The 17,826-nt window shown below is 42.0% G+C and overlaps 1 protein-coding gene across 3 annotated transcripts in view; it reads right to left on the minus strand.

The window, feature by feature from the left end:
* Positions 1-5,771: 5,771 nt before the first annotated feature.
* Positions 5,772-17,826, minus strand: part of MTMR4 (myotubularin related protein 4) — a 74,053-nt gene continuing 61,998 nt past the window's right edge. For all 3 annotated transcript variants that reach the window (XM_018561245.1, XM_018561246.1, XM_018561244.1), the window contains 6 exons: positions 17,372-17,542; positions 17,065-17,219; positions 12,910-13,966; positions 11,338-11,448; positions 10,986-11,074; positions 5,772-7,529 (listed from right to left, as the gene is read on the minus strand). In XM_018561245.1, the coding sequence (XP_018416747.1) occupies positions 7,352-7,529; positions 10,986-11,074; positions 11,338-11,448; positions 12,910-13,966; positions 17,065-17,219; positions 17,372-17,542 (1,761 nt within the window). In that variant the 3' untranslated portion in view covers positions 5,772-7,351. The remainder of the gene's footprint in view (positions 7,530-10,985; positions 11,075-11,337; positions 11,449-12,909; positions 13,967-17,064; positions 17,220-17,371; positions 17,543-17,826) is intronic.

The raw sequence follows: 17,826 nt of genomic DNA on the forward strand, positions 1-17,826 counted from the left end.
GATTGGGATATGCTGTATAAATCAATTTTGAATATGTTCACTTTTGTTACTCTGTACAATGTGTAATGCTGGGTATTATACTGACACTAGCACTATATGTGTGCTTTCACGGCTATGAGAGCGAATGTTGTAAAACTGTATTCTTATAAAAAAAACTTTAATAAGAATTGAAAAAAGAAAAAAAATATAGGATCGAAGAGGCTAAAATTGTTGCAATTGCTTTGATAATCTCCCGCCCCCCAGTGAATAATGTTTATATGCAAATGTTTCTAGCAGTAGATTTTTTTGTTCAAGCTCAATTACTTTGGAGTAGATGCATACTACCTATAGATCATTAATGAAGCCAGTCTTGGTACCAAGGAAGGAGTTGGGTCCACAATTTGTTTACAGTATTGCTAAGAAATATTAAAAAAAAAAAAAAAACCTTTTGGAAAGGGCAAATCCAAAAACTAAAAAAGGGTAGGGTGGGGGAGAAGAGATGATATTCTAAGGGGAAAACTTGTTCCAGGGACAACAGTGTAAAATAGTTCTCTATTAAAATCCTCTCACTTTGGTAATTTCCTCTAACATCCTGTTGTGACTTTGAGACAGAACAAAATTTCCCCAAATGGTGAACAGACCACAAGGAAACACAAACAGTTTTAGCTACACATTCACTTTACCCTGTGTTACCAGTCATCCTCAACATTAAAGTGCCCAAATATCTGCTTCCAATACATAGATCAAATCAAGTAATAAAACAAGTATTCTCCCTCTTTATCCAGTTATAGAGCAGCAGTCAAACCTTCTGATCTGTCATACTGAAACAGTTTGTAACTTCTGTACTTTATATATTTCTTGAAATCAGCAAATAAAGCTTTAACCATACAAATCATTTTTTTAATTTTAGTGTTTAGCCTCTATGCAGGCAAAAAAAAGGATCTCAAGCTCTTAGATTGACTATGTTGGACTGATGTGTAAAGATGCTCTACATCTATCACAATAAGCAAGTCACTCCCATTTAATTGGGCAGTATCCAGATAATCCAAGGCATCCTTTATACCTTTTTGTTCACCCACCGGTATAAAGCAAGTCTGGATAAATAACAAAAAAAAACATTATATATCCAAGTTTCTCTTTTGACTTCCTTTTCTCTTGCTTTTTGTCTTTATATAAATATTAAAAGCCCATCTCACCTCAGCGCCCACCTTGTCCCAGCTAATCTCATTAATCTTAGGCCTACCTAAGAAATAATTCCAATTTACTCATAGTGGTAGTGTTAACTAGATTACATTAGCAGTTACCACTAATGTTAAAGAAGAACTCTGGGGGGGCACTCTTGCAAGGGGCTATGCGTACATTGCAAGGGTCAAGTGCTCGTTTTGTCTAGGGGGTCAAAACAAAGCAGATTTACTGACCTGATCCTCGGTCCTGCGGCAGTTGGTGCTCACCTCTCTCTGGCTGTAGAATGTCCCTCCATGTCCTTATGTCTAATGCAGGTCAATTGGACCTTCATTAGAGGTGATGACTTCAGCGGGCCTTGGATTGCTGGAACCCAGGGAAGAGGAGGCTGCAGTGAGCGGTTTAGCAGCCCGACAGGACCAAGAATCAGGTAAGTAAATTGGCTTTTTTTTTTAGTCCCCTGGGCAAAATAAGCACTTAACCCTTGCAGTGCAGGCACAGCCCTACTGCAAGGGCACATTTTTTTTTACATTGCCAGAGTTATTCTTTTAACAGTAGCGGTAACTGCAGATGTATTTTAGTTAACACTATTGCTATGAGTAAATGGGAATAAAAAAATAAATTACAAAAATTACCCTTGCAGAAGGGATACCCCCGCACTGCGAGGGTTAAGTGCTCATTTTGTCTAAGGGGCTAAATTAATGGCAATTTATTTACTTACCTGATTCTTGGTCCCATCGTGCTGCTCAACTGGTCACAGCCTCTTCTTCCCTGGGCTCATCAAATCTAATGCATGTCCACTGAATTGGAGGGACTCTTCACAATCGGAGCAGAGGGGAAGAGAGGTGTCACCAGTGGAGGATCAGGTCAGTATATCTGCTTTATTTTGCCCCCAGACAAAATGAGCACTTAACCTTTGTAGTGTGGGGGTAGCCCCTCAGCAAGGGTAAGTTTTCTTCAATTCACGGAGCTCTTCTTAAAGCACAAAAAAAGAAGTGGCACACCATTTACCATTAAACATAACAGAATTTCACATTGATACATGAATGTGGTCACTTGGTATGGCTGCCAAGAATAAGCATCTCTAGAAGCACCTCTGGAGATAATTTTCTGGCCCTGCCTTTCTGGGTCACAAGGCATTTGAGTAAGTCTGGTACCTTTTTTGCTGTAAGAACAGACACCCATAATCGGTCAACGGGTCCATGCATCACAAAGTCAAAATGGTGGTGCTCAAACCAACACATACAGCTGCCTCGAGTAATAAAAAAACAAAACTTTATCGATTCATTTTACTTTTCTAAACAAGGAACAAGCTTTGTTTTTCTTTCTTCTTGATTAAAAAACAATGCCATTTTGAGATTTAGGTTCCCTACATTACCATAATCTCCAGAGCTTTGTGTGAAAATGCATTTTATGAAGCCAAAAGCAGCAACTATAACTTATATATTTTTAGAATACCAGCACAAGGTTTGTTACTTGGCTCGGACACATGATCTGCTATATATACATAGTACTTTCCTTCCAGGTAGAATGTGATCCTTTCCTTCGAGGTAATTTAATTCTTTTCTGTTTATTTCCACTTCAGGAACAGAAACAATGAAGGGAAAGTGCCGACATTCAATAGGAGGCAGATTTTACTTTTTCACACATTCTCGCATTACAAAATCTTTTTTCCCCACAAAAAGCAATTTAAACAAAATCGCAATGACATCAGACGACTGGTATAACTATCTTTATTTTGAAGTGTTTCACCTTCACAGCACATTGTATGTTGTACACATAATATTTTACAGAGATGTATTCGGACAACATATTGTTTGCTTGACCCATAAATTCAAATAGTTTGATCTATGGAGCGACCCTGTTGGAACAATCCCCTTCCCAAACACTCAGCTTCAGGGAACGAGGGTAACATACATAATGCATTTTTTTTCCACGGAACACACAAGTATGGAATATTTCCACATCACAATAAAATATCCTCCTGGGAAGGGAATGTGGCTCGTGCTATTGAAAAGAGGCAGCTAGGACAGAAATACTTTCCTTACTACTTGGAACTTTACACAAGTAATGAAAATTGATTGTTTTTGGAATCTTTGATTGGTGTTGCTCCCAGATTCAAATGTGTTCTCATTAAAGCAAGACTCCAGCTATTTCTTCTTTTTATGGACCGAGTATGGGTTAAACATTCTGTTTTTTTTTCTGTTTTAATAGATGTCATTGTTTCCATTAAAGAGATTTCCCCTCACTTCCTGTTTTGTCTGACACCTAGTGCCTGGAAAATTTCTCCAACAGGGACCAGACAAAAAAAAAAAAACCCTAACAGAGGTTCTGACCCATCCCCATGCCACCCATTAGCCTAGTTTCCCTTAACTGTTTGACACCATCAAATAGAAGTCAGGAGAAATCTCCCAAATGAGGACACAGCAGTTAATCAAAGGTCTCTTTCTGAGTCTATCCAAAATTAAAGAATATTTGCCTGGAGCTGGGTGTCAAATGAAAGCCTAAGGACTAAACTACATGGGTATTTTCAGTCATCCTACCTGCTTAACGGATAATGAAAGCTGGCCAAAATAGATCACACATAGCTTCACATTGACAATAGGTTAGGTCCATAGAGTGCCATAATTTTATATGTGGGTCAGTTTCTGTGGTGTGGTAAGAGTAGCTGAATATGTGGTTTAGTCCTAAGAAATGGGTAGTGAATTGACCCATAAGTAATGTGCAAAATATATGGCTATGTCTACCTATGTGCCACCACACCACTGCAGAATGTGCAATATGTTTGGCTATGCTCACTTCTGGGCCTCCATTCTACTAGCTGAAATGTCTGGCCCATCCCAAATCCTTAATCTGCACCTTCAACTCCCTCCATTGCCAAGTGGATCCAAGAAAGTCAGCAAAATATACCTAGGGAGGCAGAGATATGGACCAACAAGCCCAGAGGAAACAGACTTCTCTTCAACTAGAGGTTCAGGACATTTCCCTCATTACCTACCAAAGCGGATTTATTTTTAGTGGAGCTTTCCTTAAACTGACCCTACTGTGGATGCAGCCATTGTTCAGGCCGACCCAAATTTTCTTGAGAATGTAGTTGGTTCACTACAAACAAAAAACAAAACAAAAAAAATAAAAATCAGACAATAACATCCTTATTCAATAAGATTAATGTGCAAAGTGCAGTAACAGACAGAAATGGTCACTTGTCAGACTCCATTAAGCTTCAGAAAGCTAAAACCTGATTAGTCACTAGTGGTAACTGCACTGTGCACTGGAATTCAGAATTAAATTCCATGAATAGATCGAGTGACTGGCAGTGTTCTCTATACAGCAGCTGTTATTAACCTTCATACATACATACAAAATAGTCATAGCTAGAAAGGTCATGGTGTCTACACAGAACTCAATATTTTACATTGCATTATATGTTCTGTGTAGAGGACAACATACATGTGTTTTGTGTCATGAGCAATTTTGGGCTGAAAAGAGGCTGCAGTAAGAAATCAGCTAAGCGCAGCCTGGTACGCAGACAACAGCCTACTACCATTCAGTTCTGATGACCTTTGAGATAAACGTCTATGTGTGTGTGTATACAAGTGTACACATAAATGTTAAAAACAGCTAGTTTATATAGAGAAGTCTTTTGAGCTAACATCATTGGTCCTTTATCAGAGTAAAGCAGTTCTGCAATTGGGCTCTGATGGAAGCAGTCATTCCCTGAATCGGGCCATATACTAGTTCTGTGGCAGCAAAGCTTTATCTGTTTACTGAGCCACTGCTCTGTAACTCGTGTACAGCCTAAAAAGTAGGGTATACACGGTGCAAATTTCTTCTGATTCTTGATGAACCAGCTGAAATTCGCTCAGTGGGTGCTCCTGTTGGCACCCTTCTGTCCAGCATCCCTCAACCTGATTGAAGGAGCAGGTTAGAAAATACTCGGCCAAACGGAGCTCGCAAGCTCACTTCAGGTATTTTGACAGCGGCTGGCAGTAATGCAAATCAGCGGGGGATTTCCCTATCCATGCTCTTAAGGAGAACTATGGGGTTAAGGCTTTTCCCCATAGTTCTCCTTAGGGTAACGGGAGGACACAAACTAGCGTCCTCCCGACACCCTAAGCTGAGTATACCGATCCGCCAGTCAGCGCTGGTGGATCGGAGGGGGGAATCCAGCCCCTCCCCTGTCACGGCAGAGAGCCTGACAGGATCGAGAGATGAGCGAACGCCGGTATGTGTTCGCTCACTTCTCGATCTACTGAGCCGACCTGTGACAGTCTCATTGTCACAGGTCGGCTAGAACTATGAGGTGAGTGAAAAGCACTCCTCATAGTTCTCCTTTAAGCATCGTTGGAGGAATCGGTTATATCTTCTTTGTTCAGCCCGCAGGTTGTACGAAGAAAATATAACTGTGTATACCCAACTTAAGAGGCAGGAAATGGCTACTTCCATCAGAGTCCAATGTCACAGGTAGTCTGTTTCATTACAGAGTACCTTCAACTAACTGCATGGTCAAAGTATTTCCCTCTGGTCGCACCTTCATGACAGGACTGGCCCACTGTTTGTTCTGATAGGATAGCCTTTTCCATTATGCCCTTTCATATAATACGTAGGGATGGGAACCCTCACCAACTATCCTAAACACAGGCAGTGATGTCACCTATAGATCTACATGGATGAAGCCAGAATAGAACCAGCATACCTCTTTCAATGAAGGACACTACCAGCATTCACCTCTCTCCTCCCAGGAAGCAGCCATGCAATTCAGGTGAGAAGATATTTTCTAACAAACATTCTACTACACTGAACCATAATGTACCAAGATTGTAAAGCAGATGGGTAAAATAGGTGCTGCATAGACATATTTTAACCGAGCTGGTTCTGGGATAACCTCTCATCCCAGAGTCACTTTAAGAAGACGGCATATAGTGTTCATCTAGACTACTTCCTTTACAATGATTCCACAGACAGCAACCAACCATTACATCGTTGCCTGGCTTTTTCCAAGCACAGAGCAGTTTCACACCTTTCTCAGAGACAATCTTCTGAATGCAGTGTGGTACCGGAAAGCCGGTGAGAGAGAGTTATGTATTTACAAAAATGCTCAAGCAATAAAATGACACATCATGGCTAATTGTTTGTGTAGCAAAGTGGCACTTTACAGATCAATAGTAAAACAAAGTCGATTGACCTAGCGTCACAAAACCTTTTGGTATCAACATTTCGTCCCTTCTCTGGGTTACATTGGTTAAGTGCACAAAAATTCAAAATAGCAGCATTTATTATGAAGCCCCTCGACAGAAACACAGGAACAGCCAAGACCTAAAAGTTCATACGGGACACTTTTGTTAACCAATCAGAAATCAAGTTTTAAGGATCCAACCCAAGTATAGCCAAATAGGAGACACGTGTGAGACAAAACATAAAGAGATAGACATTTATAAAACACAGAAATGGTGAATAAGGGGGGGAAGGGGGTGTATTTAAAGCCTCAAAGCTTGGAGAGAAGACTTATACACAAACCCTTAGCAATAAAAAGGACCCACTACATATAGAAGCAAGCTCTTTTAAGCAATATAAGGGTTAATATTCACAGTTTCGTAGCTACCTGTTACCCTTTTATTTACACGTAAATCCCGCATTTCAAATGCAAACACATTTTAACCAGATTTTTTGATTGATTCATGAGATACAAGATCAAAAGCAGCAGGAGACACGGCCCGATCAGGAGAGAGATTTGGGACAAAATAAACACATAGCTAAGACCACCAGAACCGGATCTCACTTCAACACAACAAAAAAAGAAAAAACCCTTTAACAAGGACAATGCAGCTTGAATTCTTGTCACCTTTCTTCTCTCGGCTCTTGTCAGGCCACCCGATTGTCTGACCACTTTCCTTTTACAACCTTCAACAAAAAAGGAGCTTAATCTTAGCTACGGCAAGAGAAATCTGAAACCAAAATCTAAAACCCGAGCTGTCCTTCACAGACCCTACACACTTTTGTGTTGGGAACAAACCTGCCAAGGTGCAGAAATATAATGCTAAGGTAAGCCGGTGTGTGGCTTTCTACCGAAGTATGTGTTCACCGGCATGCAACCATATATTAGTAGTCACGCCATCCCCTCAAAACTTCATCTTGGCTGCAAAGAACTAAAGGAGGAGCTTGAAGCCAGATCGGTTTTCTTGGTTGGCACTCAGCTTGATGCTGCAGCTAAGGGCTTCTTCAGCTGCTGGGACATTAGCTCCCTAGCACGTGTGACTTGGATGTGGTCATAGCAGGTATTGCAAACCAAGACTGGGTCGTAGAGCTGTTGGTCGGGAATTGGGAGCTTTAAGTGACAGCAGTCGGCGCAGAAAACATTTCCACAGTTCCTAGAGAAAATAAAGATGAGAGAATTAGAGAGAATGAAAATATTTTTGTTAATAATGCAGGGGGAAAAGTGTTTCTGGATTCTTTATAACAGGTTCTCTTAAAATGCTGCTTCAAAACAGAACAAAAACAAAAAAACAACTCTCAAGTAGCTCATGGTGCCATCTAGATTCATCTTTATTGTTTTGCAGTTCAGGACTCCCCTAGAGAGACTCGCATACTATTTATGAATGTTTCAGTTATTGTGTACAGCCCAATCCATGTTCCTCTAAATGTTACAGCCACAACCACCAGGAATGTAAATACAGCATTATTACTTCCTCCCTGTCTGCTGCTCCTAGTCTATCCTCTGTTTCTGAGAAGGTAAACTAGGTACAATGGGTAAAGAGTTGCTACAAGTGACCATTCAGATTTCCTCCTGAGCCTTCTTTTTCCTGGAACAGCATCCCAAAAGAAAGAAGAGATTCTCAGTAGTCCATGCTGTCACATAGCATTATGATGCTGCAGAGCCTCTGGGGCTGTGTAGTGACTTTTCATGTGCCGGGATCCCGACACCAGTTGGCATTGGTGGTGGGAGATGGTATCCTCTCCAGAGACCGGGGAACAAGGAGGGTGTTACGAGTAATTTCGCCTTTTCATTTCTATGAATAGGAGAGTTTACCCTTTCAAACACATGAATGCATAATGGCACCAACCAGCACTTTATTAGCTTTACTTCATCAAATGGTTCCAGAATGATTTTACCTTATTTAAGTGTTGTGTTATCCATGTACAGGTGCTACATTTTGGTAAGGCTTTCTTCTGATTACTGGGAGAGTGGGGAAGATGTTCGGAGATCGTTCACCTTTTCATTTTTTATGTATAGGTGAACTTACCCTTGAAAAGCAATGAGTATCCTGCATTTGATTTCCTAACAGCTTCTGTTAACCTTCCTGGCGGTAATCCACACTCGGGATTACACTGTGCGTCACTTACCTTGTCCACGAGCCCCGCTGTGTCCTCTGGCCGATGCCGGCATCCGTCCCTTGCGAGCGCCCGCGTCGCAGGGGCCGGAACCGGCAGGAAAGTTAAAAGTAAAAAATAGAAGAAAAAAAAACAAAAAAACTGAGATAATCAGACCGCCAGGGAGGTTAATCCTCTGTACTGTCAAACTCAAACAAGGAGGGGCAGAACCAGGAGCCAATCAGGTGTGCTGCATGCAAATATGCCAACAGGTAACATGCTTGGAGGAGAGAGCAAAGGTATGAGCTCAACAGTGAGGTGCTGCTTCTTCACTGTCCATTCACATACTGCAGTTAGGGAGGTGACCAAGTTTAATTGAACTATAGGGGAAAAAAATGTAGGTCAGGCCTGCTTGTGTGGCAGGGACTGTGTAATTCTAGGAAGACTGGAATACAAATTCTTTGGCAGGTCAAACAGCTCCCATACATTTCCAACTGTAAATGTAGCGGTTCATGTGGAGTGAAAATACAAAAATGTGAGCATGGAGGGTGGAACTGTAACCTGTGGGTAGCATCAAACAACCATGTGTGGAAGACATTTCTGAACCCAAAGCTTTCACAAAGAGAGTGGGGGGAAAAAATTCCTGAAGCAAGAACAGAAAAGCTTTTAGCCAGCTGCAATTTGGAGGAAAAGAATGCGACAAAGTAGCAACACACAGAAAGCCAGAAGTTCTGCACATGGCACATTTCAGGTTCTATGTTTCTAGTTTATTCGATTCATCAAATAGACAACAGTGTATTAAAATTAGCAGAAACGCGTCAGGTTTAAAAACTTTGTCCCCTACACAGGTTGTGTTAACACTAGAGCTGCAGCTAACGATTATTTTCAAAAATCGATTAGTTAGCCGATTATTGAGTTCGATTAATCGGTTAATCGGATAAACTATAAAATAAAGTTTAAAAAATCGATTAGTTAGCCGATTATTGAGTTCGATTAATCGGTTAATCGGATAAACTATAAAATAAAGTTTAAAAAATGGCTCCAGTGATGGACTACTAGTTTGTATTGAGGTTGTAGTCCATCACAGGAGCAAGCTTGGACCGGTGGAAGTAAAAAAGAAAAAAAAAAAGATAGTGGTGTGGTGTGCAATATAGTGAAATGGAAAGTGTAAAATTATACAGCAATGCATGCAGAATGGCACCGGCTATAGAGGACTACAAAACCCAGCAACAGCACAATGCAGAATACCGCCAGCTATAGAGGAATACAACAAATCCCGGCAATAGTACATAATAGCTGGCGGCATTCTGCATTGCTCTGTATAATGTACTATTGCTGGGTTTTGTAGTCCTCTATAGCTAGTGGTATTTAGCATTGTACCACTTTATAATGTATTATTTCTGGGATTTGTTATACTCTTCTACAGCTGGTGGTATTCTGCATTGCGCTGTATCATGTATTATTGCTGGGACTTGTAGTCCTCTATACAGCGCAATGCAGAATATCACCAGCTATAGAGGAGTACAACAAATCCCACCAATACATTATACATACAGTGTATAATGTATTGCTGGGATTTGTATTCCTATGTATAATATACAGCACAATGTACCATCAGCTATAGAGAAATACAAATCCCAGCAATACATTATAGAGCACCATGTGTGGGAAAGTGCAGTCTTCCAGCAACGTGCTTCTGAGATCGGACCCGTCTATCAGCAGCTGTCATCCCCCCACACCTGCTCCTCCTTACTACATCTCCCCGCGTCCCAGTGCCGATCGTGGATGTGGATGGGCAGGAAATGTGAGGCGGGGAGGAGGTGCGGCGTGTGGAGCGTGGATGCGAGCGGGTCTGGCAGCGGCGAGCGTGAGGTGAGGAGGAGGTGCGGCGCACAGCGTGTGGAGCCGTGAACAGGGCCAACTGATCGGAAGCCGATTAATCGATTATTGAAAAAGTTGACAACTTTTTCAATAATCGATTATAATCGATTATGTCGATTAGTTGTTGCAGCCCTAGTTAACACAACATGGAATTTGGCCAGGGGTGCTGAACTTTCACATAGGACTGTTTACCAAGGAAGGCCATGATGGAGGAGCTGTACAATACATAGAAGCAGAACCTTTTCACTTACCTGGGACAGCAAGCCCAGTAGTTGAATAAAAGGGGCAAAAAGAAAGCCAGTGTGTACAGCCAAAAGCACCATGCACCACAGCGTCTCTCTCTGGCAGAAGAGAGTTACGCTACACAAGTGTGAATGGGGGCTTACTGTAAGTCATAAACCATTGCTTCCTATTACAGGCAGATTCCTGGTCAGCCAATAAACCATTTCTAAAATAATTACATGTCTGTATGATATTAAATCAAGTCAGGGGTGATCCCCAATACATTACATTTCATGAAGGCCATACGATTGACCTGCTGTATTTATGAGTACACAAAATCACTCCCAGGGAATATACAACAACATTGACAAGAATTTCTATACGTCAGATAATTCAAAAGAACAACATTCTACCTGCAGTGATGTCTTCGTTTAGCCAACCAAAATTCACAGTCACAGTTGAAACAATGTGAAGCCATGTGATCAGGTACCCATCTTGTAACCTTTATGAAGAGACACATGTTTCAGCCAGCTTATCAGCACTGGGAATACTTATGCAATATGAAATATTATAAGGAATGTTATATCTGTAGTATTTGCCGTTAGGTCATTTTTTTAAAAAGTCAATCAATTTTCTCTGCAATTTTCCATATCCAGATATTCTACTAAACAGGCAAAATATTCTACTTAACTGGAGGAAAAATATTCTACATTCTGTTTCCGATTTACATTAGTGTCTTTGCAAGTCCCTTGAATGGTTGGTTACCTCGGTTTCTTTCTTATCCACTGGCTCCCAGCTGGCCTCTGAAAGTCGGTCCTCGCTTTTATCAGAGTACAGGTCATCCATATCGCTGCCATCTGACTCTTTTACACAGGTCTGTTAGCAGACGAACAAGATAGTGTAAAATGTGTTAGAACTAAACAGTCATGGGATAAATCAATTAAAATGCTCCTTCCAATACAGCCTTAAAATTGTCAGATTGAAATTAGTGACGACATGCTGCATCACAAGAACACAGTACATACAGTATATTCTGCTGCTCAGTTCATAACTACAATGAAACAGAATGTCAGAAAGTAAAGATGGTGGATTTATCCAAATCTTATAACTCACACCTAGGCATTCCATTAAAAGAGACTAGTCCACAACGACTTGGGTTTTCAACTTTTCTAATTACATAATGATCTCATTGCAGATTCATTACTATCTTCCGAAGACCATAGCAGATATACTTAGTATGTACTCATGTAATAAGCAAGATCATTTTTTATTAGACTGGTTGTTAAAGTGAACCTATTGTCAGACTATGGACATTGCATATTTTTAACAAGCAGTGAATTAACTTTAAAACCAACTCACCGACCTCTGTAGCTGCATGCACTGTGGAGAAAAGTATCCTCAAATGTCACTGCAGTTAGAGTGGGGAAGGAAGGGTTCGTTTTTTTAGAGAGATCGGGGAAGGGTTCGTTTTTTTGGAGAGATCGGGGAAGGGTTCGTTTTTTTGGAGAGAAAGGGGGAAGGGTTTGTTTTTTTGGAGAGAGCGGGGAAGGAAGGGTTAGTTTTTTTGGAGAGAGCGGGGAAGGAAGGGTTAGTTTTTTTGGAGAGAGCGGGGAAGGGTTAGTTTTTTTGGAGGGAGCGGGGAAGGGTTAGTTTTTTTGGAGAGAGCGGGGAAGGGTTAGTTTTTTTGGAGAGAGCGGGGAAGGGTTAGTTTTTTTGGAGAGAGCGGGGAAGGGTTCGGTTTTTGGAGAGAGCGGGGGAAGGGTTCGGTTTTGGAGAGAGCGGGGGAAGGGTTAATTTTTGGAGAGAGCGGGGGAAGGGTTCATTTTTGGAGAGAGAGGGGAAGGGTTCGTTTCTGGAGAGAGTGGGGATTGATTTGCAAAAGCAGTCACTTTGAGCTTCTTCTGCGTGCACACTGGATTTTATGTGAATGCATAAACAGGCGTGTGGCCACACCTGAAAGATCCCTACTTCAGTTTATGTTTTGATTATTACCAGCAAATGATTTACATGAAGGAAAAAAAAAAGAAGAAAGGTTTAAATGGGTGACAAATTGTGCAAAATGCCACGTAACAAGTTTCCGTTTTCCCTGTGCTGACTGTCCAGTGAACAGATGTTATGATTGAGACTTCATGATCCTGACAAAGACTAACGGTGTCCACATGCATAGCTCATTTAGAATGCAAACAAGGCTGCTTTCTCTATTGGGTGCTAGTAATACAAAGAGAAATGTGTACACCGATATTTATCCCTCTAACGAGATACATTCATCATTCAGTCATCAAAAGGGAACACATGCCACTTTGCATGTTGTCAAGTTATTCATACAAAAGAACTCACAAAGTCATCTTCGTAGTCAGTCTCTGGTTCAGGCGGCGGAGCACAATACTGCCGAATTTCCAGCTGCAACTGCAATTCCCACACCTGCCTTCGGAGCAGGTCAACCTCTTGTTTGTAGCTGGCTTCCATTTGCCGCAACCTCTGTTGTACTACATCATTTGGAATAGGCAAACCATCATCATCTTGGTACATGAGAGGTGCGGGTGAAGGACAAGCCAAAGGAAAGAAACGTCCAGTCTGAAATGGCCTAGGATGACACATCACAGACCCTCTACAGCTTCTAACTGTGGGGCCAGAACAGTGCAATGAGGGACGGAAATGGTAGGAAACCTTTGCAGCATCTCTGGAACTGTATGAGCCGGCTGCATGTCTTCCATGTTTGCTATGGAGACTCCTTGTGGAATAGTCATATGACAAAGGATGATGAAGTACAGTATCTCCAACTGGTACTGACTTCATCATTCCTTGTAAGCTGTCCCAATTTGATGCCAACAAAGAAATGTCACTTCGTGGAATTTGACAGATAGCTTTTTTGTCAGTCCTACATAGGTCCTTTGCTAGTTTCCCAGGTTTGCTATTCTCTTTACATGAAGAGATTTTGGCAGACACATCACCCTCTGAGCTTTGACAGGGGAGAGGCTTTAAGTCGGGGCTTGTGTGTTGATCCCTATCGGTTTTTTGTTCCAGTATTTCAGTTTTATTTTCTAGTGCAGGATCATCACCGTCACATTCAGAGTTATTAGACTTGGTTTCTGTATCTGATGAAGTTTCATGTCCATTCAGCTGAATATTCTCATTACTTTCTTTGGGTTCTCGCTTCCACTCTTCTTCATGGCGGACTTTGTGGGGATCATGATCTTCCTCTTCTTCCTTTCTATCGCCATCCTTCTGCTGCAGAGCATTCTGACTTCCTGCCTCACTATCATCAGCATTATTGCAATGCGAGTCCAAGCTAGACTGATGTTTATTTAAGTTTGGGTCACTTGAAGTACGGGTGAGTATTCCTCCGCTGTCACACGCAGTTGCAAGATTCTCCATTGAACGAGTTTTAGGTAACCTAAGAGAGTACACAAATTCTCATACAAAGTGCCATGGAGGACCACTAAACATAAATTACACCATTTTTATAATTCTATATAGGAAAGATAGTTTGTTGACATTCACGGATGAATATGAAAAGTATAAATTTGAGATTAGACTTCAGTGGAAAAGTCTGGAAATCTGTCTACACCAGACGATTTTCAATCGAGCTGGAATTATTTTCTCTTACATGGCATCTAGCAAAGGGCAACAAAAAGTTATATGAATACCACTTATCTTAGTGGACATTTTCCATATATCATTGTAAATGCTACAGACTGGTGACTTATGCTTTTTGCCCCTCACCAACCCAAGTAACCGACCCTCCCTAAATGTATACTTACCTCCATCTTGTCTCCTACGGCTATGCGTATATCAGCTACAGCTAGCAGTGCGAGGATTGTCCTTGAAGGATGTGAACATTGCGGAAGGTCAGGGCCATGGAAAAAAGACAGGTATCAGGGGTGTGGAATTCGTATCGCCCGACGCCCGGGACATGCAGTTCCGGGCAAGTGGTTTTTGTTTCACTGTTTTAGCCCTGCTATGGACAAGTAGCAGGGCTGGTTTTACTATTTTTAAACAAGCGCCAAGAGCGGCGCTGCGAGCGTGGAGCACCTGAGAGCGGGGCCGGAGCGTGCAGCTACGAGAGCAGGGGGCGGGGCCGGAGCACTGAGAGCGGGGCCGGGGAGGGTTGGGGCGTTGGAGTAGTGATAGGCTCCGCCACCTCCCTCAGCCTCTGTCTCTGGCGGCCGCTGCTCATTTCTGTCACAGGAGTTCTAGCACAGTGCTGTGCTAGAACTCGTGTTGGAGGTGACAGGGTCAATAAAGAGAACCTGTCACCTCCAAAAGCTATCACTGTGTGATAGCACTACAGTTAAGTTTTTAAAAAAAACGAAATAAAAAAAATTTAAAAAATAAAAAGGCGATAAAAGTAAAAATAATAAAAAAATTTTTTACAAAGTAAATAAAAAATGGAAAAAATTTAAACCAGCCCAGTGCTAGAACTCGTGTTGGAGGTGACAGGGTCAATAAAGAGAACCTGTCACCTCCAAAAGCTATCACTGTGTGATAGCACTACAGTTAAGTTTTTAAAAAAAACGAAATAAAAAAAATTTAAAAAATAAAAAGGCGATAAAAGTAAAAATAATAAAAAAATTTTTTACAAAGTAAATAAAAAATGGAAAAAATTTAAACCAGCCCCGCTGCATGCAAATAAACGTGCAGTGTTTTCAACTGCGATCGTGTGCAACCGCTCGGGCAGGGCGGTATTGCAGCAGGAAAACACCGCAATCTGCCTGGCACGACTGGTGTGCCATTAGAAAATAATGGCACTGCCAGCGCGATCCGCAGTGTTGTGCGATCCGTGACTGCCCGGTCATCGTGCACGAAACCGAGCTGATGGCTGGGTGGTCACGGAATCCAGACCACCGCCGATCGTATTGTCAGTGCCATTATTTTCTAATGGCACACCAGTCGTGCCAGGCAGATTGCGCGTTTTCCTGCAGCAATAACGCCAGGGCGATCCCACACGATCACGGTTGAAAATATAGCGCTGTGCAGGTCGTGAAAATAGGTACATGTACCTTTTTTTCAGCGATTGCCACCCAGATGTAACCCCATACATGCGGATGCAACCGCACACGATCGCACGTCCCAGGAATCCGCAGGTCTGCACCAACCCTAAAGGGTATATTCACTTTCCCAAGTAATTTGGGAAAAAGGAATTACCCGCACAAATCTCCCTCCCACTATACTTACCTTTCGGCGACTGGTCCTTCCCGTCCACCAGTCCAGGTGTACTATCTGTACCTTTTCCATGTATTCTGAATTTCGCTCGCAAATTGCAAGCACTCGTTGGTCAATGCAGTCACCTGACGGCACTGACCAATGAGAAGCGCTTCTTAGCACTGCTAAATACGGTTTTGGTTAAAATTATTTTTTTTGTATCAGGACAAGTAGATTGTCATGAGGGACAAGTAGATCGGGCCCCCCGCTTTAGTACTTGGACAAGTAGTTTTTTCAAAAATGTCCACACCCCTAAAGTATGCATTATCAATTTTAAGCACCCAATCATACCTATAGGTTTAAATGATCATTAAAATATGTGCAGAGGTTAGCCGCTGTTTTTAATGGTACTTGTTCACATATATGCGGTGAATTAACATGCATTACCCCTAAAAAAGGTCATTTCTGTTTTCTTAAAAACTTTTTAAAGGAAAGGCAGTGCACGTCAATGCATCACGATGAGCGTCAAAAACGCAGTGACTCAAGCGCTTAAAAAAGGAGAACCATGGGGTCAGGACTTTTCCCCTTAGTTCTCCTGAGGGTCGCGGGAGAACGCCAACTAGCGTTCTCCCATGACCAAAAGCTCTATATACCGCGAGCTACAGCTCACGGTATACAGAGACCCAGCAGCCGAAATGGATCACGACAATTTTGTCTGGATCCACCCAGCTGCGGGATTAACAGCTGGCTCTGCCTATCTAGAGGCAGAGCCAGCTGTACCCTCCCCCGTCCGTTCTGCCAGTCAGTGCTGGAGGGTCGGACAGGGGAGGGGGGAATCCAGTCCCTCCCCCTGTCACGGCTCTCTGCCGGCACAGGATCGAGAAGTGCGTTTGCTCACTTCCCGATCTACTGAGCCGACCTGTGACAGTTTCATTGTCACAGGTTGGCTCAGATTATGAGGCTGAGTGGAAATCACTCCTCATAATTCTCCTTTAAGTCTGAATTCAGCCTTAAAGGGCACTTATCCCTGCACACAACTGGCAGTATGCCTGTTCAGATACCAAAAATATGAGATTAAGCAAGCTATTTAGATGTTCTTTACTGTTGGATGACATCTTTTATTTTATACACAAAAAATATTTAAGGCCACCAGAATATAAAAAGCTGCACTAAAAACAACTGTATAAAATACATTTAAGCTTCCTTTTGTATTTATTTTACCGTTTTTATGCCTAGCAAACGAGGACTGTGCTTCAGTAGAATGATTATAAAGAAAACCTATTATGCTTTTTACCTATTACACAATGTTATATGCTTATGTGTTCTTCAACTGAAATACAGCAGAGTTACCTGTCCAGGGATCTGGAATTAAAGTCAGGGCCTTGAGATGCTGGGGAAAGGTAGAGCTCCATGCCGTCATCAATAGGTGCACAGGGTGATGATGTGGGTAGATACACTGCTGTCCAGAGCTGAAGAGCCCGAACATGACAAACTGGGTGTAGAACCTAAGAAACAATACAGTTCAATAGTTCTGTACCGAAACCATATGACTAAAAGAAAAAAAAACATTATGCAGAGTTTGGGTATGCACTGTCTCTGTACAGTGGATTTCGTGACTGACGTGGAGATATTTTGTTGAGTAGCATGTTCCACCTACCAGCTCTCCACCAGGCATGTAGAGCAGGTTGTGAAAGTTCTTGTTGCCCGTTCTCAGTAAGGACCACACTGAGCAGGTTCGCTTGTAGAGGTTGCGCTGTTCTCGCTCACATGGGTTATTGGCAAGGAATGTTCCATAGAGGCAGGAGTATGTGTGTTGCACCAACTTCACCTGTATGTCAGAAAAAAAGATATATATCAACATATGCCTATAATTCTCAATACTAATATCAGATAAATAAATGGTTTCTTAGGCCTCCCACCACTGGTAAAGATCTATTTCAGCACAAGTGATGGCAAAAAGAAAAAATCCTACAGAACCTGGACCTATTTTTGGCTTGTTTTCATGAAGATACAAAAACTACTACGCTTCTACGCTCAAGATCTATGCTCCATCCATCTCCATCCCTCCCCCTCTCCATCCCTCCCCCCCTCCATCCCTCCCCCCCTCCATCC

The sequence above is a fragment of the Nanorana parkeri genome, unplaced genomic scaffold (assembly GCF_000935625.1).
Source record: "Nanorana parkeri isolate BGI_ZX_2015 unplaced genomic scaffold, ASM93562v1 scaffold509, whole genome shotgun sequence".
Lineage (NCBI taxonomy): Eukaryota > Metazoa > Chordata > Amphibia > Anura > Dicroglossidae > Nanorana > Nanorana parkeri.